The sequence below is a fragment of the Hippopotamus amphibius genome, chromosome 4 (assembly GCF_030028045.1).
Source record: "Hippopotamus amphibius kiboko isolate mHipAmp2 chromosome 4, mHipAmp2.hap2, whole genome shotgun sequence".
Taxonomy (NCBI): Eukaryota; Metazoa; Chordata; class Mammalia; order Artiodactyla; family Hippopotamidae; genus Hippopotamus; species Hippopotamus amphibius.
The window spans coordinates 160548418-160573859 of record NC_080189.1 but is presented as its reverse complement, the minus strand read 5'-3'; the positions used below and the strand labels follow the sequence as shown (position 1 = coordinate 160573859).

The following is a 25442-nucleotide window of genomic DNA, read 5'->3' as shown; positions in this document are numbered from 1 at the left end:
GGACTCATTCATTTTATTATTTGATTTTAAATTCCCCAAACTCATTTATTGAGGGCCTAATTATGAAGGTTACTTGCAGTAGGCATGCTTCTGGCCAGAGAAAATTTGAGATCTGGTACCTTTTCCTTCAGAGTTTACTTTCTAGAGTAGAAGTTTACTGTGATGTAATCAGCAGGGACATGTGACACTGGAATGTCCTAGCTTGCTTTGATGGTACATTTTGCTGCCTCATTTTAAAAGTCATCAAAGCAACCTGATTTGCAAGCAGAGTGCTACCAATAGCTGAAACAAGTTTGTTCCTTTTTTTTTTTTTTTTTTGACATATGAAATCCATTAGAAAAGAGCAACTACAGAGACATAGTGTGCTTTCCCCCATCCCTACCCTGTAAAGTATCATACATAAAGATGAGGTTCCCTTTATCACACAGTACAACGTGGGGAGGGTTTAGGACATACTGGCGCCCGAGCCTTCCATACTTGTATTGACTTTTGGCCAGGACCACGTACCAGGGAGGATTTGCCTCGTAGCAAAATTGTATTTTTTATAAGAGATACCATGATCCTCTGAAACCAGTGAGCCAACTTCTTTCAAGAACAAGAAGAGTTAACAGGAACCACAGACTATATGCAGAGGCAGTGGCAAGAAAGCACAGCAAACGCAGGCACTTATCCAGCACAAACCATAATCAGGCTTGCCAGAAGAGAGCTTTAATGTAGCCTACTTGCTACTCTTACATGTCTTCACCCAACATTTCTTAAGGGCAATAACATAAAGCACACGAGCCAGAGGCGGTGATTTAGTGGAAAGCTGAGGCTTTCTTTTGCCTCCTGCTGCTTAGTAATGGGTCTCTCTTCACCAAGTTCAGCTCTGCAGGCAGACCTGGGAGATTTACGTAAAAGTTTTAGTTCTTCCTGCTCTGAATCAAATTATCCTACTTCCATTTTACTGCTAAAGAGAAGCAGAGCCTTCTGGACTACTGAGGAGGTTTCCACTGTTGTCTGCTCAACTGTAATGCTTCCTTGGAGGCGGAGGACGATTCTTGATGGTCTTACACTTGGGAATGTGCCGCTCTGCCACCTTGGGAGCAAAGTGGCGGCTACAGTGAGGACACTGAATGTAGTCTGGATTTTCTGTAGGCAGGATGGGAGGCAGGTCTGAGGGGTTTCCACCTTTGGCAATTACCTCCTGGACCTCTCGAGCCTGACGGAGGGTACGGATAAAAGATTCATGCTTCTGTCTCCAGTTGCTCTTGTGAGGAGGTTCAGCCTGTAAGTTGAAGTAAGACTTATCATTTAACTTGGTGTCTATCTCATCCCCTTCCTGAGTCTCCATTAGAATGACAGTAAGGAAAATTAAAAGGGTATTAATACACAAGGTCAAAGAGAACAGGAAAGGAGCAACAATGATAACCTACTTGCCCGAGTGGAGGCACTTAAACTAAGGGCCTGCAGAGGTGTATATTACCAAGAGGCAAACCAGTTTTCCCAGCAGAACCTCTGAGAGGCTCAGTGCTTGGAAATACAGGTCGTGGAAGGGGGATGTACAGGGCTCCCCTCCACCTTGCACATCCATGTGTCCAACACTTCCAGCACCCTCTCTGGAGAAACTGAACCAGACAGGTTTCAGACTCAGGACATCCAGGCACAGTGGAGAACAGGATTAATCTAGGGGCTGAAAATGAGGATTAAGGACAAGTATACATGATGTATTGTAGAATTAACTGTCAGCTTCCTTCCCTCACCTAGCTCCCAGAGTACCAGGCACAGTGGCACCTTCACAGGAGACAAGAGTCCTCTGGATGCACAGAGCAGTTGGAGAAAAGTTGAGATGCTGACTCTGAGGGACTGCAGTTAAAAGGCTCACTGTTTGATAACACTAATTATGAAAGTCCTCAGTCAACAAGCCCCACTTAAGCTTAAATATGAATGGACAGTCTGTAAAGCTCTAACAAGGGAGAGACCAAACAAGTGCATGAACAGACATGCATACACACTCAGGAAGTAGCAACAAGGCTGGTAGCAGAAGAAATTTTTTTTTTTTACAGAAAAATCATACTATCAACAAAGAAGTACTAGAGATTTTATCTATGAAAAAAGAATATATATACTATGAAAAAGGAATGAGAGAACCAGAAAGAACTATTATAAATTAATTCTGCAATAGCTAAAAATAAAAATAGAACTGTTATAAAATACTGTCAGAAAAATTACAACAGGAAGAAGGATCAAGATAGAAGGTAGAAAAGATTATAAAATTAGAAAGTCAACCCAGAAAGTCTAACACTGACCAACAGGAGTTTCAGAAACAGAAAGCACAAGGAGGAAATTATTAAAGAAACAAGACAATAAACATGCCCTAGAAATAAAGATCACTACTCTTGAGACTGAAATGGCTTACCCACTATCCAACATAATCATTGTAGAATTTCAGAATAAAGAGAGAATCCTAAAAGCTTTAAGAAAAAGAAAAATACATACAGGTTTCATACAATGGAGCAGGAATCAAAATGGCATCAGATGTTTCAACAGTAACATTGGATGCTAAAAGCTAGTGGAAAAATACCATAAAAGTTCTAACAGAAAATAATTTTCCACCTAGAATTCTTTACCTGGCCAATTCATCAATCAAAAATAAGGCTATCATATAGATATTTTCATTCCTCCCAAGACAAAAACGATGCCTCCCATGCACCTTTCTTAGTAAGCGTCAGCAAAGCAAGGAGTAAAGCAAGAAAAAGGAAGCCACAGGATGCTGGAAACAGGAGAGAACCAAAGAGAAGTTCCAAGACGACGGGTCTGCACCAGGCCTAGAGAAGAACCAGTCTGGACTGGAGCAGGAAGAAAAAGAATGGTGAGAGGAAGGTATGTAGGAAACCAAGCAAATTAAACCATGAGTTAATTATTAACTCTGGGTGCATGTGGGCAGGGGCAGAATCTGTTCACTCAGTGGTGAACACAATTTATGTACTTATTATCATATAAATAGCTGACTACTGGTTTAACAGTAATTTGTAGTCAACAAAACAAAACTGTGATTTCACTACAATGGAAGGAGGAAAGTGGGAGGAGATGGGATATGAACCCACAGTGTCCGTAAGAGGAGGTCAACTGATAATGTGCCAAATTGATAAATCAAGAAAATAAGTATATTATTTAGAAATATGGAAATGCACACCAGAAGAGTCATCTATCAGAACTGCCTGTAGGGACTAGATGAGGGGCCAGAGACAGATGAGGCAAAGTACTGTTGATCTGCATTATAGGTCACTTAGTACTACATGATTGTTTAAATGTATTCAAATATGACTTAGATGAAAATAAAATTAATTTTAAAAAGAAGAAGAAAGAAGGCAAGTAGCTGCTTGGGGGTGAATATAGGAAGAGATGTTACCAGAGGAAAAGGAAGGTTCCATCTGGACAGTCTTACTGAAACTGACAACGCAAGGGAATCAGAGTGTGAGAGATGGTATCTAGGAACCTTTAGAACTGAATTAGGGGAAAGTTCCTCAGCTTATACTTTAATTCTTCATTATATTGAAGTTTATTCAGTTAACACTTATTAATCAAAAGCATAAAGATGTAGCCTCTATGCTCAAATGTGTAAGGTCCAGTAGAGAGACCAGAAGTATAAGTCTGCTGGAAGTTATGTGAATATTAAAGGATAAAAGAAAAATCATCTGTCCTTGTGAGTACTGAAGGAATGCCAGAGAGACATAAACCACTCAGCTTACAAAGGCACAAAGCTTTGTTTAAGACTTGGGACCGTCCACGGAGGGGAGTGCATCTCAATCCAGATCCTTTCTGCCTTGATGTCCTCAATGCAACATATTTCCTCAAATTAGTTTCCACAAAGCTAGGGCATCTGATCTCAGAAACCCAATTTCTTTTGCTTTATTACTACTGCATTTGGGAATTTAAGAAACACAAGATTCTTTTAACTTCTGGCCAGAAATAAACCACTATAGTGGGACAGAGAATACCCCAGTGGACTACTGTGTTGACCAGAAAGAAAACAGGAAAGAACAGAAACTGGTGATCATATCATTATCTGCAAGAGCAAAATGTTGACTTTTCGTTGGAAACCGGATTTCAGGGAGATCATTGCTAAACATGGAAAGAACTTTCTTGTAGTGACCTCCCATATTGTACTGAAAGAAATAACTCTAACTGCAAAAGACTTCTCTTAACAATCATCACATAAATGTGCGTTTTTAAAGGCCCCGCAAATACACACATAAACTGTAAAGTGCTAACAGACAAGAGGTGCTAGCGCAGCAGGGGGAGGGTTGGAAGGAAATGAAAATAGAATAATGCTCTCATAGTTTACAAGACTCTTAGAGCTGGACAGGGCTTTGAGATCATATGGTCTAGGCTTTCCCACATTTTGATTATTTGCATACCACTTTCACTTTATCCCCCTTACTATTTTTCTTTAAATTCATGATTTCTAGAAATCAAGGACTATGTTTTCTTCTTTTTTTTAAGCTCTTTATTGGAGTATAATTGCTTTACACTGTTGTGCCAGTTTCTGCTGTACAACAAAGTGAATTAGCTGTATTTATACATATATCCCCATATCCTCTCCCTTCCATGGCTCCTTCCCACCCTCCCTATTCCACCTCTCTAAGTTATCACCCATCATCGAGTTGATCTCCCTGTGTTATGCAGCAGCTTCCCACTAGCTATCTATTTTGCATTTGGTAGTGTATATATGTCAATGCTACTCTCTCACTTCATCCCAGCTTCTCCTTCACCCCCTACCTCATGTCCTCAAGTCCGTTCTCTACATCTGCATCTTTATTCTTGCCCTGTCACTTGGTTCATCAGTACCTTGTTTTTAGATTCCATATATATGAGTTACCATACGGTATTTTTTTTCTAATACACATTAAAATTGAAATAAAAAATGTTTGTCAGCATGCCACACTTTGAGAAACACTCATTTACAACCCCAGTGTTATAACCTTGACAGGGTGGTAGACTTATTTACCAGACAATCTTCTCCAGATCTGACTGTCCAAGTGTGCCTATGAAGTTCCCCCAAATGTATGGAAGTATCTTGATGTTACTTTTTACAACTTTTTTCTGCAGCTAGGAATGTTCTGTCCTAGATAAAGTCCTCTAATCCAGCAATCCTACTCCTGGGCATATATCCGGAGAAAACCATAATTCTAAAAGATACATGCACCCCAGTGTTTATAGCAGCACTATTTACAATAGCCAAGACATAGGAGCAACCTAAATGTCCATCAACAGAGGAGTGGACAAAGAATATGTGGTACATATACACAGTGGAATATTACTCAGCTATGAAAAAGAATGAAATAATGCCATTTGCAGCAACATGGATGCAACTAGAGATTATTATACTAAATGAAGTAAGTCAGACAAAGACAAATATCATATCACTTATATGTGGAATCTAAAAAAAAATGGTACAGTGAGCTTGTCTGCAGAACAGAAATAGAGTCACAGACGTAGGGAACGGACTTATGGTTGCCGGGGGGAGTGGGGGTGGAAATAAATTGGGAGATTGGGATCAAGATATATACACTACAATATATAAAATAGATAACTAATAAGGACCTACTGTAGAGCACAGGGAACTCTACTCAATACTCTGTAATGACCTATATGGGAAAAGAATCTAAAAAGAGTGAATATATGCATATGTATAACTGATTCACTTTGCTGTACAGTAGAAACTAACACAAAATTATAAATCAACTATATTCCAATAAAAATTATTAAAAAGAAAATAAAGTCCTCTACCTTTAAGGTGTTTACACTCTAAACGGGGAGAAAAAGAATTCCCAACTTAATTGTGTTTCATATATCTACTAAGAAGGTATATCAAAATTAGCCAGTCTTGAAAAAGTAGATACAGTTATAGGAGTGGTAACAAGTCCTAATCTTGGGGGGTGGCAGAATATATTGCAAAGAGTGAGGAATTCTCTCAGGGTAGTGAAATGCTTCATAATATTTTCCTTTATATTTTTCATTCTTTTAGATTTTCTACAGTTTATTACTTCATAATCAAAAGCACATATATTTTTAAAGTCTAGATTTTTAGAGTCATTCTGACCCAGATTTATATGCTATGCTGACTGCCATTTAAAGCTGTTTGTGATCTCAAGCACATTAACCTCTCTGAGGCTTGATTTCTGAACTGATAAGAGATAATGAAATCTTCACAGGGTTGTGGTGAGGATCATATGAAAAGCTCCCACCACTGTGAGTGGCACACAGTAGTAATCAATAAATCAAATGATAATTCTCACGTTCTCCCCAAAAGACACATGACATTTTTCTAAAGAAAATGGATGAGGATATAACAGGCTCTTAAAATGATTCCCACTCAAAGGCAAATCCATAAGGCCCTTGTTACCTTGACTGAGACTGGTCCCTTCCAGTTCAAGTACTGCTCTAGTTCTGTGCCCTTTGCCCGGGCCCTGGAGGAGTCGAACACTTTTCTCTTGGAACCCTGCATCCTGCAGCAGATGTTGGAGTGTCTCTCCAGCCTAAGCAAGAGAAACTTTCGGCCACAGTGGCTGCACTCACCCAGTTCTGGCTCTTCAGTGGAACAGCTGGAGCCCAAGGAGTCTGGTGCCCTAGGCAAGCTAGAATTGCTGGTGGATCTCCACAAAGCCCTGAGTGGTGCTTCTGAAGCTTGACAAAACTTCCCCTTCAATGGCCCTGAGACTCGGTCTCGGATTTTGTTATTGCTTGCCACCAGTCTTTCTCTTTTGAGCTTCTGAATTTCATAATCAGAGAACTGGAATGGACTAGAACTTTCTTGAAATCGTCCCCAAGTTTCATCCTCTCCCTTGTCTCTACTGAAGACGTCCTCGGACATGAATTCTGGGGAGAAGACAGGTTTGTATGTGGTGTTGCTACTGCCTGTAACTCTCCTCCCGGAGAGGACCATTCTGTGCAGCTCTCTCTTTTCGTTTTCCTCAGCCTGTTCTTTCTCCTTCTGGATCCTTCTGAGTTCCTCCTCTGTCTTCTTCAGCTTTTCCCTCAGTAGAGTCTCTTTTCTGCGGATTTCCTCCTCTAAACTCTCCCCTGCAGCTTCCAGTCTTTGGATCTGCATCCACTCTGTCCTGTTGGGGTCTGCAATGACCCTTTCCTCCTGCGTGGCAGCAACGGTACCAGCTACAGATGAATTCACCCAGTTCCTTGAACTGAAGCCACTATATGAAAACTTTCTTTGCCCAGGGGGTCTTGGAGAGATGTTCTGGTTCCCATCAGTGCCAGCCTCACCTGTACTATGGGACTTCCGGTGAAACACAGGTTTCAGTGGGTATGCCCGGTCCACCCCAACTCGCTTCTTTGTAAAGGGGATGAGCTCCTGGTGATTTGCTTTGGGGTACCAGGACTGGGGCCCTGATAAGTAAAACGAACCCTTTGCTTGGCCCTGAGGATTGCTCCTTGCATCTTGCGGGCTGATTCCAGCACAATGGGGATAAGAGTAGCTCCGGGCTTTTGTGCAGGTGTTCCATTTGGGGTGAGTGTAGAGATTATCCAGCATCAGCTCCTCATTGCTCAAAAGCTTCTGCTGGAAATTGTTCCTCAGGTGCCTCATAGAGGACTGCTGGGAAGAGTCACCTTTTTCATGGGGATCTTGTTTCGTTGAGTGGAGCTCTGGAGCTTCCGCTTTATTATGTGGGAGCATAATGCCCACAGGCAGAGGCAGCGCCAACTGGAGACCAGCCATTCGGAGCTTGGACTGAAACCTAGAGGAGATTTAAACCAGACATATGTGAGGAGTTTGTCTGAGGTTCACCTCGACTGCTGAAGTAAACTGTTTCTACATTTGTCCTACCCACATTTTCCCTTAGACTCTTTAGGGACAGTGGTGCTGGATCTGCCAGAGCTTTCATTCAATAAGCATTTGGGGACTTCCTAGGTGGCACAGTGGTTAAGAATCCACCTGCTAATGCAGGGGACACGGGTTCGAGCCCTGCTCTGGGAAGATTCCACATGCTGCGGAGCAACTAAGCCCATGTGCCACAACTATTGAGCCTGTGCTCTAGAGCCCGTAAGCCACAACAATTGAGCCCGTGTGCAACAACTACTGAAGCCCACGTGCCTAGAGCCCATGCTCCACAAGAGAAGCCACCACAATGAGGAGCCCCTGCTCTCAGCAACTAGAGAAAGCCCATGTGCAGCAACAAAGACCCAACAGCAGCCAATACATAAATAAATAAATAAATTAATTAATTAATTTAAAAAATAAGCATTTGGCGAACACTTATCATGTGCTGTGGGTGTTTATTAGGTCCTGAGGACAGAAAAAGGAATATGATGCAGGTGTTCCTGTCACCTAGCTTTCCTTTATATCAATATCCGCCTCTGTCATACACAGTATACTCCCTAGTACGCGGAAAGGTGTTGGATTGAAAGTCAGTTTTTAGGCCTGTGACACAGGACAAGCAGCCTCCCCTCGCTGGCTCGTTTCTTCACCCATAAACTGAGGGGTTCGCTCAGAGTTACAGGACTGGAATTGAGGGACCTTAGGATTCAGAGTCCAGCCCCATCATTTTACAGGTGAGAAAACTGCGGCCCATTGGTAAGTGACTGGCACAAGGATGTCTCAGGACTTCACGCCTGCTAGAACCATGCTTGACCCCAAAAAGCACAAAGACGGCTCAGGGCCTGTAGCAGGTGCCTGGCTGGCAGACCCTCACCCTAGGAGTTCCCGCAGCACAGACGGCGGAGGGTCTGTAACCTAAGAGGCGGGGACCACCTGATCTGGCTGCCGCCGGTTTCAGATCCGGAATGCGGAAGTCGCGTTCGGCCCCGGAGGGCTCAGCCGGGGAGCCCCCACTGGAGACTCCGCTTTGGGGACAAGCCCTCGCTCTTCAGTCTGTCGGGCCCTTGGGACATCGAGGTGCTGACCCCATGTCTTCCCGCCCTTCCGCGTACCTGAGGCTCTCAGGGACCGCTCCTGCTCAGGGGAAACCCCAAGACTTAGTTTTGGCGACTACACACCCTCCCGCAACAGCCGGCCGCGCAGGCGCTCTCAGCTGGCCTCCGTTATTCCCGTTGCCTAGAGACAGGAGCGCGTGCGCGCCCAGCCCCGCCTCGCGGTGAATTCCGCGGGGGAGGGGAGGGGGAGCGTGCGCAAGCGCAGTCTGCGCGCCACCGGGAGCAGCCCCGGGCGCGGGTGCGGTCAACCAGAGTGTCACTTGACCTGGTGTCCCGCCAGCTCTGCAGCTTCATCCTGCCCTGCCCTTAGGGAACGGAGGAAGGGGGTGGGAGAGACTTTTCTGGGACTCCGTCAAAGAGCTTGTATTTTTCTCGGAGCGATGCTCTCAGATCCTGGGGTGTGCCCTCCTCTGGCGACAGTAGGAGCGCCTAGGTGTGCCCTCAAGTCATTCTGCCGCAGGATTCCGGTGTCGGCCTTCTTAGCGGGTGTGGGCCTGCTGATAGCCTTTCTTAGCACGCGCGGCTGCTTTGTACGGGCCCCAGGTACGGCTGTATACTATCTCTCCATGCTTTTCCTTGCAATTAGTCTGGAGCTTGCGTCCGATTTTAGCAACTCGGCTAGGTTTTGCTACGCAGTATCTTTCCGGGGAAGTTTTTGTAGCCAATCTAATTATTTTGATATAATGTTTTACTCTCACGTGGTAACCCTAGCCCTCTCTTCTTAGGGCCCAAGAATGACTCAGACAAGTGTAATGATAATAAAGTTAACTATCAGATCAAAAATACTCAGTTTAACCTGGTTTTAGCACCGAAGATACTTCATAAATTGTTAGCATCAGAAGAGTTTATTTGTGTTCATACTTCATTTGTGTAAGCTGTTTGGAACAGGCAGCTTACTTTTTTCTCTGTAACTACTTAAAAGATTTATGCACATGGAAAATAATATAGACAGCAGTGGTCGGTGTTAATACTTCAACATGTCATATTACAGCTTTTACATGTTACAAGGAAATTCCTTGGTGGCGCTCCAAGGCCGTCCTTTTAAGCCTTGTTTTCTTTCCTAGTTGACTCTCCACTGCCTTCTCCATGTATGCATTTCCAGACATTTCCCACTCTTCTCAAGGTCCCAATTATCTCAGCATGGGGCTCGCCTGTCATCAACTCCAGAAGCTCCCTTCCAGCCTGGCAGAATTTCCCAGGGTGCCTCACTCCATCTTGACTTCTTTCCCTCTTTTTTCTGAGGAAGAAGAATCTTTGTCTTTCCTTGAGTTCTCTTGACTTGTCCCCTATAGTATCCTTGAGGAATTGACTCACTTTACCCCTCCATCTTGTAACTTCAAGTTGTACCTATCCACACACTCTTCTTTGGTTTTAAAATATGCTTAACTTTGCCCTGCAAAAAAAAGCCTCATTTCTCTTGACCTGACCTCTCACCCTAGGATCCCATTCCCTTCTCCTCTTCTCCACAAGACTTCTTAATAGAAAACTCTACATTTGCTGCTCCCACTTCCTTGACTCCCCCTCATTGTCCAGTTCACTGTGGTCTGGTTCCCCCACTTTCCACTTTATGTAACTGCCAGGCTACCGAGTGACCTTCTCGTGACCCTAAAGACAAAAAGCTGCTATTTCGTCAGCTTACTCATTTGACATTATTGACTTTTCTCTCTGTTGGAGCTCTCTTCTCTCTTGCTCCTGTGTGCCTTCTTGGTTTCTTCTTTCATGTCTTTGCACTTATGTCTTTTCCCTACCTGCCCCAAATGTAGTTGTTCTCCAAGGCTGCCTCATTTCTCACATAAATGCAGTTTCGAACATTCTCTTCCTTAATGATTTCAACCAAATGCTGAAATTTCAGGTCTCACCTATGTTTAAATGATAGCTTAGTTCTCTCTCCTTAGTTACTGACTCAAACTCCCAAATTTCCACATGAATGTTCCTCAGAAACCTCAAACTCAATATCACAGAAAAAGAACTTGTGATCACCTCCCCATTCCCCAATCTACTTCTCCAGTGTTCCCTCTCATGCTGAAAGCATGTCATCTTCCACTCTTTCCTCTTGGTCACCCCCTCTCTCTAACTGGTCAGTGGGCTTTGTTGAAGTTATTCTACAATGTCTCTTACATATGTCCCCTCCCTTACATTTCTACTACCGTAGGTGAGTTTCTTCCTCACTTCTCATTGGGACGGCACCACTCTCCTAACAGCTATTCATCTGCTCTCCAAGCCCGTCCTTCTTGCTGCTGCCAGAATAATTATCCTAAATACTTCTGACCCCATAATTCTCCTACCCAGTGGCTTCTTCTTTACCTAAAGGATAAAGTTGAAATGTGTAACTTAGCATGGTATTTCAACTTGCCAGATTAGGTCCAGCCTACCTGTCCAGTCTTGCCTCTCCAGAGTCTAGCCCAGGGGATCTGAACCCTGGCTGTGCTTTAGGACTCCCTGGAAAGCAATTTCTGGAAGTAAGGCCTGAGTATCAGTGTTTTGCAAAGCTTCCCCCAAGGTCCTAATGTGCAACCAGGGTTGAGAAACCCTGGTCCAACCACACCTGACTACTTGCACTTTCTTACCTCAGTGGCCTTACTCCCAGCTCCACGTACTAGGAGGTGGTAGAGCATAACATTCATGGGAGTAGGCTCTGTACTCAGACTGCTTGGAACTAAATCCTAACTCCATCACTTACTGTTTCTGGTTGTGTAACCTTGGATAATATGCTGTTTCCTCCAAGAACGCTTTCCCAGTCTTCCCAGCTAGAATGAATCTCGTTGCCCCTTTGTGCTCTCATAATATTTTCTGTCCTTGTTATAGCACAGGGCTGGCTCTTGAGGAGCTCTCAATGGATGCTCATGGAAATGAATTAGCATGTTGTGCATTGTATTGTCATCATTTGCAAGTGTATTTGTCCCTTACACTAAATAAAAAACTCTTTGAGGACAAAGATTATATACCATCCATCTTTGTATATCCTACAGGGTATATACATAGCAGATACTCAATAGGTTAATTCTACAGAGAAACTAGTTTTTTAAACATAAATTTTAACATCAGCCAATTACTCTGTGCAGTGTTATTTTCAAATATTGCCAAGCATAACAATTCAATCCAGCTTCCCACCCACTCCCACCCCCATGCCAGCACTGAGGTTATATGGTTCTCCAGGATCTGGATCCTCACTTCCTAGTAGGGAACTAATGGAATAATGAATCTCCATGGCTTCCAATGCAAATCCATCCCACCTTGTCATGTCTGCCAACCTGGCATATTCACACATGGGACCTTATGAAGGACAAGCGCTCCAAAGAGCAACGATAAACACCACAGTTTTTCTTCATACACATTCTTCTTTTTTTTTAATAAATTTATTTTCTATTTGGCTGCGTTGGGTCTTTGTTGCTGTGTGCGGGCTTTCTCTAGTTGTGGTGAGCGGGGCTACTCTTCATTGCGCTGCATGGGCTTCTCATTGTGGCTTCTCTTGTTGTGGAGCTTGGGCTCTAGGCATGCAGGCTTCAGTAGTTGTGGCATATGGGCTCAAAAGTTGTGACTCACGGGCTCTACGGCACAGGCTCAGTAGTTGTGGTGCACAGGCTTAGTTGCTCCGAGGCATGTGGGATCTTCCTGGACCAGGAATTGAACCCATGTTCCCTGCATTGGTAGGCAGATTCTTAACTACTGTGCCACCAGGGAAGCCCCATACATATTCTTAATCATAAGGGTCTCTGGATTCAAATGCCTGCAAGGTGACCCTACTTTTTTTTTTAATTAATCCTTATTGGAGTATAGTTGCTTTACAATGTTGTGTTTCTACAGCAAAATTAATCAGCTATACCTATACATATACATATATCCCCTCTTTTTTGGATTTCTTTCCCATTTAGGTCACCACAGTGCATTAAGTAGAGTTCCCTGTGCTATACAGTTTGTTCTCATTAGTTCTCTATAAGGTGACCCCACTTTTAACAATCATCACCCACAACTTTCCCTGACAATTCCCTTCTCCCAAAAGAAATTCATGCCGCTTGGTCACTTGGCCTAGATTGACTGATTCCGTTGTGATTCTGGAGCCCTGGGTTATTTTTCTTGTGGTTATGATTAATTGATTGCTTTAAATAAGCATTGTTTGGAGTTTTCTTAGTAAGGTAGACTCTGGCGGGCAGCTTCCAGAATCACAGAGGGAGAAATAACCTCCACTGGGACCTCGTATACACTTATCTCCGCTGCTACCAATTCCAGACTTAGCCATGACCTAGAATTGGAGAACTGAGAAAAGGGACAGAAAAGCTGTATGTCTTCTACTTGTTTGTTCGTTTGTTTATGGTGTTTAGTCTGTCTCCAGAATTTAAGCTCCTCCGGTCCAGGGATCCTTTTTGTTCATTAATGTACGTCAACCACCTAGAACTGTGCGTGGAACACAAAGGCTCTCCGTAAATATTTACAGAATATACTGGATTTACCTCAAGTGCTTCTTCGTCTTTGTCTTTCCCCACGAGAAAATTTTTTAAAAAGGCATGCGCTTCGTGACTGAGGTGGGTTAAGGGCTCGGTCTGTAGAACCGCTGCCGACACCCTGGACCCGGCGTCTCTGGGGCTCCTAGACACTCGCGTCCCGAAATCCCAGCCTTTGGGCGGGCTCTGGGCCGAGGACGTCGTACGTGATTGGCCGATAGAGGTGACGGGCATGAGAGACAGCGAAGGAGGAGCCGCGTTCTAAGCTTCCGGGCGCGGCGGTTGCGCGGCTTGGGGGGGACAGTTGGCCTGGTGGTCTCGGCAGTGGTCCCGGCCCCTTGAGAGGAAGAGCAGGAGGGTGAGCCTAGGACGGGGCCTGGAGCGGGGGTGGGGTGGGTGCCTATCAGTTCAGTTAGCCCTAAAATATTAATAGGAGGGGATTCTGGCGGGGACGAGGAAGCCAGGTCCGTGGGAAGACAGAGGGATGGAGAGGGAGCGGGACCGGGGTTGGGTGTAGGGAGGTAACTGATTAAGCAGGTGATTGCCCCAAAAGAGGTCTCTGTGGACTCCCTAGCCCAGATGTCTTCCTGTTACCTCACACACCTGCCCTTACACGTAACCGCCTACTTACCCCGAAGTGCGGGTACCTTAAGGTCAGGGAGAAGTCGCAGTGGTTAAGGATGGAGAGGTATGAATGTGTCTGCCTCAGGATTGGGAGCCCGGGAGTAGGATAATGAGTCTTTATTTTTCTGCTTTGCTGGTCTCTGACAGATCTGACCATGAACATGGCAGAAGGGGACACCCTGATATCAGTGGATTATGAAGTTTTTGGGAAGGTGCAAGGGGTGTTTTTCCGCAAGTACACTCAGGTATGTGGCTACAGGCTTTGGGGACATACCAAGGTTATGAGCATGGGAACAAGGGACATTTTCCTGAAAAATATGCATTGGGAGAGCTGGCTATTTGGTAGCTGGATGGCAAAGAGGTGGTTTGTAAAACAATGGACATGAAAATGCTTTGCAGTGGGTAAAATAATACAAGTGGAAGATTTGTCTGCTGTTATCATTGGTCTTTTCTAACAGTGGTACTTGAGTACCTAGACACATAAGGACGAGCTTCTCTTTTCCAAAGGGGAATAGAGGGCTTCCCGAGTTCTCCCTGTTGTGGCATTGTCAAACCAAGTCATAGTTCTTGTAGGAAAGTTAACATTGATCAAAGAGATCACATTTAAATGAACTTGTGACGTTTATGTAATTTACGTAATTACTTCTTCTATAGCTGCTGCATTTTCTTCAAACCTCTTTCTCTCTTCAACCTCTCCCATTCCCCTACTTAATTCCTTTCTGCTCATTTTAGCTTTTAAAGAACAATTACCTTTTCCAGGTGAAGCTTTTCTAATGAAAATACTTTATCCATTCTGGGGTAAGTAATGATAACATTGAACATGGAGCCTGGTATTCCTATTAGATATTTAGGGAGTAGTTGAGGGGATGAACAAACTATTGACAGCCTCTGCCTTAACATCACTAATATTCCCTCAATAGGCACACACAGATGCAATCTCAGTTTGCCTTCTGTCTTCCATAGGGGGTATCAGGCTATTGCCTTCCCAATGTATCTCCAACCCCAAAGATAATGAGTTGACTGCAGAACTTGCCAAGTGTCACACTCCTGAGACTCTGGTACTTAAAATTCAAACTTAAATCTTTAAAATATGAATGTTAAGTGTCACTACCTCTTTTTCTAATTACTTGCAAGTCATTTCCTCCTGTTTCATGCTCATATATGAAGTGCCTGTTGGAAAAAAAAGAATTATTGCAAGTCATAGCAAGAGCTATGTTCCAATTAGCTTTGCTACCAGTTATGTAGGGTAAGTTCCTCCGATTTAGTAAATGGAGGTGGCAGCCTCAAAGATTAATTAACCTTATTGAGGGAAAAGGATCAGATGGCAGTATAGCTCATCTTTCTCTACTGTGCCTCCCACCCCTCAATTTAAAGAGAGAATAAAAGAATGCAGAAAAACAAATATTGATTTGGAAAACTGCAAGGAAAATGCCATCATGTTTTCCCCTTAATTAGACTTGTAGCTTATTCTTGATGACTAATAATCATTTTATTATATATGTTCTTTTTAACAATTATTTTGTTTTGCTAGTCTTTTTATGTGTTGATATCATCTAGCCTCTAAATTAAATTCCATCACTCCTAGAATGAGTGATGAGAATACTTGAAGGGATTTTTTTAAAAAGTTGGAATATAGGGCTTCCTGGGTGGCGCAGTGGTTGGGAGTCCGCCTGCCAATGCAGGGGACATGGGTTCTATCCCTGCTCCAGGAGGATCCCACATGCTGCAGAGCAACTAAGCCCATGCACCACAGCTATTGAGCTCATGTGCTGCATCTACTGAAGCCCATGTGCCTAGAGCCCATGCTCCACAACAAGAGAAGCCATGGCAATGAGGAGCCCGCACACCACAACGAAGAGTAGCCCCCACTCACAGCAGCTAAAAGAAAGCCCACGTGCAGCAAAAGAGACCCAACACAGCCAATAAAATAAGTAAATAAATAAATTTATTAAAAAAAAGTGGAATATAATTCACATTCTGTAAAATTCACCCTTTAAAGCATGTAATACAGTGGTTTTTAGTATATTCATAAAGATGTACACTAATTCCAGAACATTTCAGTCTTCATCCCCCCAGCCCCTGGCAACCACTGACCTCATTTCTATCTCTATGGATTTGCCTCTTATGGACATTTAATGTAAATAGAATCATACAATACGTGGCCTTTTGTGTTTGGCTTTCACTTGACATGTTTTTAAGATTTATCCGTATTGTAGCTTATATCAGTACTTCATTCCTTTTTATGGCTGAGTAATATTCCATTGTATGGGGAATTCCCTGGTGGTCCAATTGTTAGGACTCTGTGCTTTCACTGCCAGGGCCCAGGTTCAATCCCTGGTCAGGGAACTAAGATCCCACAAGCCTCGCAGCGTGGCCAAAAAAATAAATAATAATTGTTTAAAAAAAATTCCATTGTATGGATATAACACATTGTATATATCCAATCATCAATTCATGAACATTTAGGTGGTTTCTACTTTTTAGCTGTTATAAATAATGATGCTGTGAACATTTATGTACCTGTTTTTATGTAAACATTGTTTTCAATTCCCTTGGGTATTATATACCTAGCAGTAAATTGCTGGGTCACATGATAACTCCATGAATAACTTTTGAGAAACTGCCAAAGCAGTTTTCCAGATGCACCATTTTACATTCCCACTATCAATATGGGAGAATTCCAATTTCTCCATATGTTGTCAACAACTCATTGTCTTTTTTTTTTTTTTTGGCTGCATCAGGTCTTAGTTGCAGCACATGGGATCTTCATTGAGGCATTTGGGATCTTTTGTTGAGGTGCAGGCTTCATTGTGTGGCGTGGGCTTCTCTCTCGTTGTGAGGTGCAGGTTTTTTTCTCTCTCTAGTTGAGGCATGCGAGCTCAGTAGGTGTGGCACATGCACTTAGTTGCCCGACCAGGCATCAAACCCAAGTCCCCTGCATTCTTTACCACTGGAACACCGGAGAAGTCCCTTGTGTGTCTTTTTTCTTATAGCCATCCTGGTGAGTGTGAAGTGGTATCTCTTGTTTTTTTGTTGTTTTCTTTTGTTTTGAGGTATCAGTGAATTTTAAAGGATTTAAGTCATATAAAGCATGTATCTCCTGTGACCATAATGAAACTAAACTACCATCAATAACTGAAAGATAACTGGAAAATTCCCAAATATTTGGCAACTATATAACACTTTTTTCAAATTGTGGTAAACTATACATAATGTAAAATCTGCCATCTTAGCCATTTTGAGTATACAGTTCAGTGACCTTAAAGTACATTCATATTATTATGCTACTACCACCATCATCCATCCATCCAACTCTTTTCATCTTGCAAAACTGAAGCTCTGTACTCATTAAACAATAACTCCTAATTCTTCCTTCCCTAGCACCTGGCAGTCACAGTTCTGCTTTCTGTCTCTATGAATTTGACTGCTCTAGGTACCTCATATAAGTAGAATCAGACAGTATTTTTTTTCTGACTTGCTTATTTTACTAGCATAATATCCTTAAGAATCATCCATGTTGTAGCATATGTTCAAATTTCCTTCCTTTTTAAGGCTCTGTAATATTCTGGTATATGTATATACTGTCATTGTGGTTTTGTTTGCCTTCTAATGATTAATGATGTTGAACATCTTTTCATGTGCTTATTGGCACATGAAAGAAGATATTTCTTCTTTGGAGAAATGTCTCTAAATCCTTTGCTCATGTTTTAAATTGAGCTCTTTGTGGGGTTTTTGAATAGTAAGAACTTTTATATATTCTGGATACTAGGCCCTTATCACTTGTATGATTTGCAAATATTTCTCCTATTCTGCAGGTTTTCTTTTCATTTTATTGATGAAAACTTTGAAGCACAAAAATATTTATTTATTTATTTATTTATTTATTGGCTGTGTTGAGTCTTCATTGCTGCATGCAGGCTTTCTCTAGTTGCAGCGAGCAGGGGCTACTCATCCCTGCAGTGCACAGACTTCTCAGTGCGGTGGCTTCTCTTGTTGTGGAGCACAGGCTCTAGGCTTCAGGAGTTGCAGCACACAGTCTCAGTAGTTGTGGCACACAGGCTTAGTTGCTCTGCAGCATGTGGGATCTTCCTGGAACAGGGGTCGAACCCATGTCACCTGCATTGACAGGTGGATTCTTAACCACTGAGCCATCAGGGAAGTCCCACAGAAGTTTTTAAATGTTGATGAAATCTAATTTATCTATTTTTTCTTTTATTGCTTGTGCTTTTAGTGTTATATCTAAGAAAGCTTTGCCTAATCCAAGGTCATGAAGGTTCACGCCAGTGTTTTCTTCTGAAAGGTTCTTCTAAGAGTTTTATAGTTTAAGCACTTAGCTTTAGTCTCTCTCTTTTCTTTTTAACTTTACTTATTTATGTGTTAGGTCTTTGTTGCTGCGTGTGGGCTTTTTCTAGTTGTGGTGAGCAGGGGCTACTCTTTGTTGCAGTGCGAGGGCTTCTCATTGTGGTAGCCTCTCTTTGTTGCAGAGCATGGGCTCTAGGCACAAGGGCTTCAGTAGTTGCAGCATGCAGGCTCAGTAGTTGTGGCACACGGGCTTAGTTGCTCCACGGCATGTGGTATCTTCCCAGACCAGGGACCAAACCTGTGTCCCCTGCATTGGCAGGCTGATTGTTAACCACTGCACCACCAGGGAAGTCCCTAGCTTTAGTCTTTAATCCAGTTTGAGTTAATTTTTTATGTGTCTGAGACAGGGGGTCCAACTTTACTCTTTTGCATGTGGATATCCACTTGTCCCAGTACCGTTTGTTAAAAAGACTATTATTTCCCCCATTGAATTATCAGGGCACCCTTGTCAAAAATCAGTTGATGATAAATGTAAGTATTTCTGGACTCCATTTCTATTCTATTGATCTATATGTCCGTCCTTATGCCAGGTCTATATGTCTGTCCTTATGTCTGTCTTAATTACCATAGCTTTGTAGTGAAAAAAAATGAGTCCTTCAACTTTGTTCTTCCTTTTCAAGATTATTTTTAGCTATTCTGGGTCCCTTATGTTTCCAGGTGAATTTCAGGATCAATTTGTCAACTTCTGCAAAGAAGGCAGCTAGGTTTTTGATAGAGATTGTGTAGAATCTATAAATCAATTTAGGGAGTTTTGTTATTTTAACAATATCATCTTCCAGTCCATGAATGTCTTTCCATTTATTTAGATCTTCTTTAATTTCTTGCACCAGTGTTATATAGTTTTACATATAGAAGTCTTGCACTGTTTTTATTTTTTCTTTTTCTTTTTTTAAGAACTTTTATTGAGATATAATTGACATACAATAAACTGCATATATTTAAAGTATACAATTTGATATTTTTTTCTTATTAGTAATGTATATATAGCAATCCCAATCTCCCAGTTCATCCTCCCAAACCCCCCACCCCCCACTTCCCCCCCTTGGTGTCCATATGTTTGTTCTATTTCTGCCTTGCAAACCGGTTGATCTGTACCATTTTTCTATATTTCACATTTATGCGTTAATATACAATATTTGTTTTTCTCTTTCTGACTTACTTCACTCTGTATGAAAGTCTCTAGGTCCATCCATGTCTCTACAAATGTCCCATTTTCGTTTGCTAATACTCCATTGTATATATGTACCACATCTTCTTTATCCGTTCATCTGTTGATGGACATTTAGGTTGCTTCCAAGACCTGGCTATTGTAAATAGTGCTGCAGTGAACACTGGGCTGCATGTGTGTTTTTTTTTTTTAAGGTAACAAATTTCTGGTTTATTTCAGATGTATACATATACTCAAGACTTTTTAGAGGCTTGCTCTCTGCTTTTATTGTCATCTTACCCTCCTGTAAACAGACAGCTTTTTCATTAGCAATCCAGGTATTCTTTCTGTGGTTTCTTCAACCTGAGATTTACAGACATTAGGACCTAATTCTGTAAAACTGCTTGGATGCCTTTCAAGGTTACAGTGTTCTTCTGTCATAGTTGGCAAATGCTATATCCGTCCTACTAGAAAAAGTAAAGTTTAGATTACCAAAATAGGGGGCAAAATGAAGTAAGGCTGGCAAATCATTCGTGGAATCAGCTCCTAGTACTAATACTGTTAAAACTTATTAGTTTACTTTGTTCACAGAGCATGTGTCTTTTTGAATTATGGTTTTCTCTGGGTATATGCCCAGTAGTGGGATTGCTGGGTCATATGGTAATAGAAGTCTTGCACTATTTTTATTAACATTTTTCCTAAGAATTTTATTATTTCTGATGCTATTATAAATGGAATTGTTTCCTTTGATTGTTCATTGCTAGTGTATAGAAATCCAGTTGATTTTTGTATATTAATCTTCTGTCTTGTAACCTTAGTTCTAGTGTGTGTGTGTATTCTTTAGGATTTTTCTGTATACAAAATCCATCATCAGTGAGTAGAGATGGTTCTCCTTCTTCTTTTCTATTCTGAATGCCTTTTATTTCTTTTTCCCTGCCCCAACTAGAACTTCCAGTATAATATTGAGTAGAAGTGGCAAGAGCAGATATCCTTATCTTGTTCCTGATCTTAGGCAGAAAGCTCTTAGTTTTCAACATTAGGTATGATGTTAGCTGTGAGTTTTTCCCAGATGCCTTTTATCAGGTTGAGGAAGTGCCTTTCTGTTCCTAGCGTGTTGAGTGTTTTATCATAAAGAGATGATGGATTTTTGTCCAGTGCCTTTTCTTCATCTATTGAGATGATCATGTTTTGTTCATTAATGTGGTATATTACATTGTTTTATTTGTTAATATGATATTTTACTTATTAATATGGTGTACAAGCATACCTCATTTTATTGTACTTCACTTTATTGTACTTCGAAGATACTGCTTTTTTTTGTCTTTTTTCTTTTACAAGTTGAAGGCTTGCAGCAGCCCTGCATCAAGCAAATCCATCAGTGCCATTTTTCCAACGGCATTTCCTTACTTTATGCCTATGTCACATTTTGGTAATTCTTTCAATATTTCAAACTTTTTCATTATTATTATTTTTGTTATGGTGATGTGTGATCAATGATCTTTGATGTTACTATTGTAATATTTTTGTTTGTATTTTTAAACTAACAAAAATCTAAATTAAGATATGTACTTTTTTTTAGACATAATGCTATTGCACATAGCTCTTATATGCACTGAGAAACCAAAAAATTTGTGTGACTCGCTTTATTGCAGTGGTCTGGGAACTGCAACTGCAATACCTCCAAGGTATGTCTGTATTGTTTTTGTTTGTTGAATCAACCTTGCATTCCTGGAATAAATTCCAGTTTTTCATAGTGTATAATCTCTGTATGTTGCTGGATTTGTTTTGCTCATATTTTGTTGAGGAGTTTTACTTTAGTATTCATAAGGGATATTCATCTGTACTGTACTTTTCTTGTGATGCCTTTGTTTTTGACATGAGAGTAATACTGGCCTAAAAGAATGGTTTGGGAAGTGTTTCCTCCTCTTTTGTCTTTTGGAAGAGTTTGTGAAGGACTGATGAAGCATTTTACTTTAAACATTTGGTAGAATTCACCTGCAAAGCCATCTAGTTCTGGGTTCTTCTTTGTGAGAAGTTATTGATTACTAATTCAATCTCTAGTTATAGGTCATTTCTTCTTGATTCAGTTTCTATAGTTTTTGAGTCCTTCTAGGTATCTGCTCTTTTAATCTAAGTTATATAATTTGTTGGAATACAATTGTTCATAGTATTCCCTTATTATCCTTTTTATTTTCGTAAGTTTTCATTTCTGATTTTAATACTCTGAGCCTTCTCTCTTTTTTTATTGATCAGGCTAGCTTAAGGTTTGACAACTTTGTTGATCTTTTCAAAGAATCAACTTTTAGTTTTATTTCTTTCTTTTTCTTTTTTTCTATCTCTATTTTATTAACTCCTGCTCTAATCTTTATTATTTCCTTTTTTCTGCTTGTTTTGGGTTTGATTTGCTCCTCTCTTTCTAGTTTGCTAAGGTAGAAGTCTAGGTTATTGGTTTGAGGGTACTTTCTTTTTAGATTGAGATTACAGTTGGTGATTGTATTCCTTAAAATGTTTCCAGATGACTGTCCAAGCAGAAATATGGTTATGAGGGAGAATTAGTTTTTTGGAATTTTCTTAAGAAAAACCACTGCTTATTTGTTTAGGTATATATTCAAAACTAAACATGACTCAGCAACAATATGTTATCATTTAAAAATAAGAACAGAATTGAGTGTACAATTAAAATCCATAGGAAATCCCCAGTCTCAACACCACTCCAAGTTGAGAGTGTTTTCTTCACTCTCAGGAGTTCAGATAAATCACACTGCAATTTAAAATTTATTGGACTGTTATAACCTCCTGCTCAAAACTCAACACAATCATTTTTATTCTTTTCTCGGTTATTTATTTATTTATTTATTGGCTGTGTTGGGTCTTTGTTGCTATGCTCAGGCTTTCTCTAGTTGTGGCAAGTGGGGGCTACTCTTCATTGCAGTGTATGGGCTTCTCAGTGCAGTAGCTTCTCTTGTGTGGAGCATGGGCTCTAGGCGTATGGGCTTCAGCAGTTGTGGCACATGGGCTCAATAGTTGTGGCTCACAGGCTCTGGAGCACAGGCTCAGTAGTTGTGGTACACGGGCTTAGTTGCTCCTCGGTGTGTGGGATCTTCCTGGACCGGGGATCGAACCCATGTCCCCTGCATTGGCAGGCCGGTTCTTAACCACTGCACCACCTGGGAAGTCCTTCAACACAATCATTCTTATAGCTAATTACCATATAAGGTAACTAAGAACTAGGGATAGCGCACTCCCCTAGGTTAATGTGAAGTAGAAGAGTGCAGTTGTTACATAAAGTCAGCTGGATGTGGAATCTTATTCAAATCCATTCTCTGCATTCTTTTTTAATGCTGCAGTCTACAACACTCAGTCATGCTGTAGGTAACTCTTATTTTTCTTCATTCCTTAATATGCTCCATATACTTCAAACTGTTATTTATTTGACCAGAGTCTTTTTTGTTCATTATGCAAACGTCTTTGCTTTGAACATAACTGATTTGATGAATACTTCAGTTCCTCATCAAACATAGTTTTGCTATGCATAACGTTTTCTTTGTCCAATTCCAGCAATTTCCCATATTTACTAGGTCACTAGTCTGGTATTTGGATGTGCAATCATGTTAACTCCCATTTTCTTTTGTAATCCAACCCCTTCTATTTAGATAGAATGTAACAATCAATAACTTTTATAATATCCTTAGCTGGAAATTTTACAAAAATAAAATTGCCTCTAAAACATTGCTACCTTTCCCCAATTTTCAGTCATTTCACAGTTAATGATTTAAAGGAAAGAACATTACAAGGCTAAGAAAAGAGCAACTACAGTGGTTAGATGGTTTTCATAAGCTTATTCGACATTAAAGGCATTGTGATTATTTAAACAGAAGAAAGTCAAGTGAAAATAGTTAACGTAGTCTCATGAACCTTTGGTGTTCAGAGGCTGATCAGCAGCTGCTTTTTCTTTCTCTAGGAGAATGAGAGAAAGTGGGCTTTGGATCCAGCATAAAGACTTTGGGTTAGACAGTTTCACTACAGTGAGAACAACCGAATGAGTTGCCCAGGAAATTGTGAAATACTCTGTAATGATCTTTGAAGATATATTGGACACATAATCATTTGGATTTGTTTAGGTATGGTCTTGGTTAAAGAAAAAGAGAAGGATCAGATAACTTAATGCTTTTTCTATTTAATATACCCAATAGACTCTTGATTAGGAGAAGGAAAATGAACAAGTTATAGTCCAGTATCCTAACAACCTAGGGAATCATTTTGAAAGCATCTGATTTGGTCTTAAATCTTTAGTACCTAACCAAATTGACTACATAAGTGAAAAACTCTGGTGCCTGGGTTTTATAGGGTGGAAGAAGGAAATGGAGTCAAGTGGTCAACACTTCACGTTAAGATCAGCAATGAAATTCTCTTACTGTAGTTCTGTTTTGACTGTTCTGGACAATATCAAATTAGTTTCAGTGGCTTGATTCTAGGCCAAGATTCTGGCAAGAGATTATAGTCTCATTTTGTTTTGTGCAATCTCACTGGATTTCTCTCTCTTGTCTTTTTCTTTCCCTTAGGCTGAGGGTAAAAAGCTCGGATTAGTAGGCTGGGTCCAGAACACTGACCAGGGCACAGTGCAAGGACAATTGCAAGGTCCCACCTCCAAAGTACGTCATATGCAGGAATGGCTTGAGACAAAAGGAAGTCCCAAATCGCACATCGACAGAGCAAGCTTCAACAATGAGAAAGTCATCTCAAAGTTGGATTACTCAGATTTCCAAATTGTGAAATAATGGTCTGAATTTAAATTTTCCAAGATACTCAGTGGTTTTGTTTTTATTGTTAATAGAAATAGAACTGTTATTCTATGTTCAATATTAGAATTTGTCAATAAGTTATTTTAGCATCAGATATTTGATAGTTACTGTATATCATGTGTATGATGGAAGGATTACAACTGTACACAATTCTAATCAATAAAAACACAGAACCTTCTGTGTAGGATACTTCTTTTCTTTTTGGTAAACTTCATTTTCAGTAAAATAAGAGGCATTTACTTAGTAAACATCTTTGGGAAGAGAATTTTGAGGTAATTTAAGGAAGTCCGAATTCAGAAAAAGTTAGCAGTTACTTTTAACCATTTCTTTTTAATAATTTCCATGAAATTTCTTCAGGAAATTGCACCTAATAAGAACAAATACCACAAGTTCAATTTGTTAGCTGTTCAGATGATATTTTGGACTATTTATTTTTCATCTTCTGGGGTTTCTGCTGTCACTCCTGTCTTCTGGGTAAGGAATTCACATAAATTGATGTTATGGGCTAAATTATTCCTAACTCTCAATAGCTCAGTATGTGACTACACTTGGAGATGGGGCCTTTATAGAAGTAATTAAGGTTAAATGAGGTCATTAGAGTGGGCCCTAATCCAATACCTCCAAGTGTCCTTATAAGAGGAGGAAATTTGGCCACAGAACTTGTGAAGACAGAGGGAGAAGACAGCAATTTACCAGCCAAGGACAGAGGCCCCAGAAGGAATCATCAGTTTCAACACTTTGATCTCAGCTTTCTAGCCTCCAGAACTGTGACAAAAAAAATTTCTGTTCCTTAAGCCACCCCAGTCTGGTATTTTGTTATGGCAGCCTTAGCAAACCAATACAAGCAATAAGCATTTTGCTTCATCAGACTTAGATAATCTCCTGATTTGGTTTTGTTAACCATTAAAAAGTGTATATCAGGGACCTCCTAGGTGGCGCAGTGGTAAAGAATCTGCCTGCCAAGGCAGAAGACATGGGTTCGAGCCCTGCTCTGGGAAGATTCCACATGCCACGGAGCAACTAAGCCCGTGTGCCATAAAAAAAAAGTGTATATCAAAAAAATGCTTACTGGGTTTGAAAAGTCTGTCATAAATTCCAATTTTTAAAAATACAAGGTTTCAATGAAAACGGGACCAA

At 41.0% G+C, this 25442-nt stretch overlaps 2 protein-coding genes across 5 annotated transcripts; one reads left to right on the top strand and one right to left on the bottom strand.

The window, feature by feature from the left end:
* Nucleotides 1-676: 676 nt before the first annotated feature.
* On the bottom strand, nucleotides 677-9015 carry ZC2HC1C (zinc finger C2HC-type containing 1C). Its single transcript, XM_057732182.1, has 3 exons — nucleotides 8929-9015; nucleotides 6389-7736; nucleotides 677-1267 (listed from the first exon to the last, which is right to left on the bottom strand). The coding sequence occupies exons 2-3, from the start codon at nucleotides 7715-7717 to the stop codon at nucleotides 1004-1006; spliced, it is 1593 nt and encodes a 530-aa protein (XP_057588165.1). The 5' UTR covers nucleotides 7718-7736; nucleotides 8929-9015; the 3' UTR covers nucleotides 677-1003.
* Nucleotides 9016-9223: 208 nt separating this feature from the next.
* On the top strand, nucleotides 9224-24497 carry ACYP1 (acylphosphatase 1). 4 transcript variants are annotated; one of them, XR_009053431.1, is made up of 4 exons: nucleotides 13669-13728; nucleotides 14142-14239; nucleotides 21083-21188; nucleotides 24066-24203. XR_009053431.1 is itself a non-coding variant. In XM_057733953.1 (3 exons), exons 1-3 carry the CDS (start codon nucleotides 9312-9314, stop codon nucleotides 24279-24281), a joined length of 477 nt encoding a protein of 158 aa, XP_057589936.1. In that variant the 5' UTR covers nucleotides 9224-9311; the 3' UTR covers nucleotides 24282-24497. The 4 variants fall into 4 exon arrangements, 2 of the variants coding, with proteins under 2 accessions (XP_057589936.1, XP_057589937.1); XM_057733953.1 differs by lacking the exons at nucleotides 13669-13728; nucleotides 21083-21188 and adding an exon at nucleotides 9224-9474 and having other exon boundaries at nucleotides 24066-24497; XM_057733954.1 differs by lacking the exon at nucleotides 21083-21188 and having other exon boundaries at nucleotides 13612-13728; nucleotides 24066-24497.
* The last annotated feature ends 945 nt before the right edge of the window (nucleotides 24498-25442 follow it).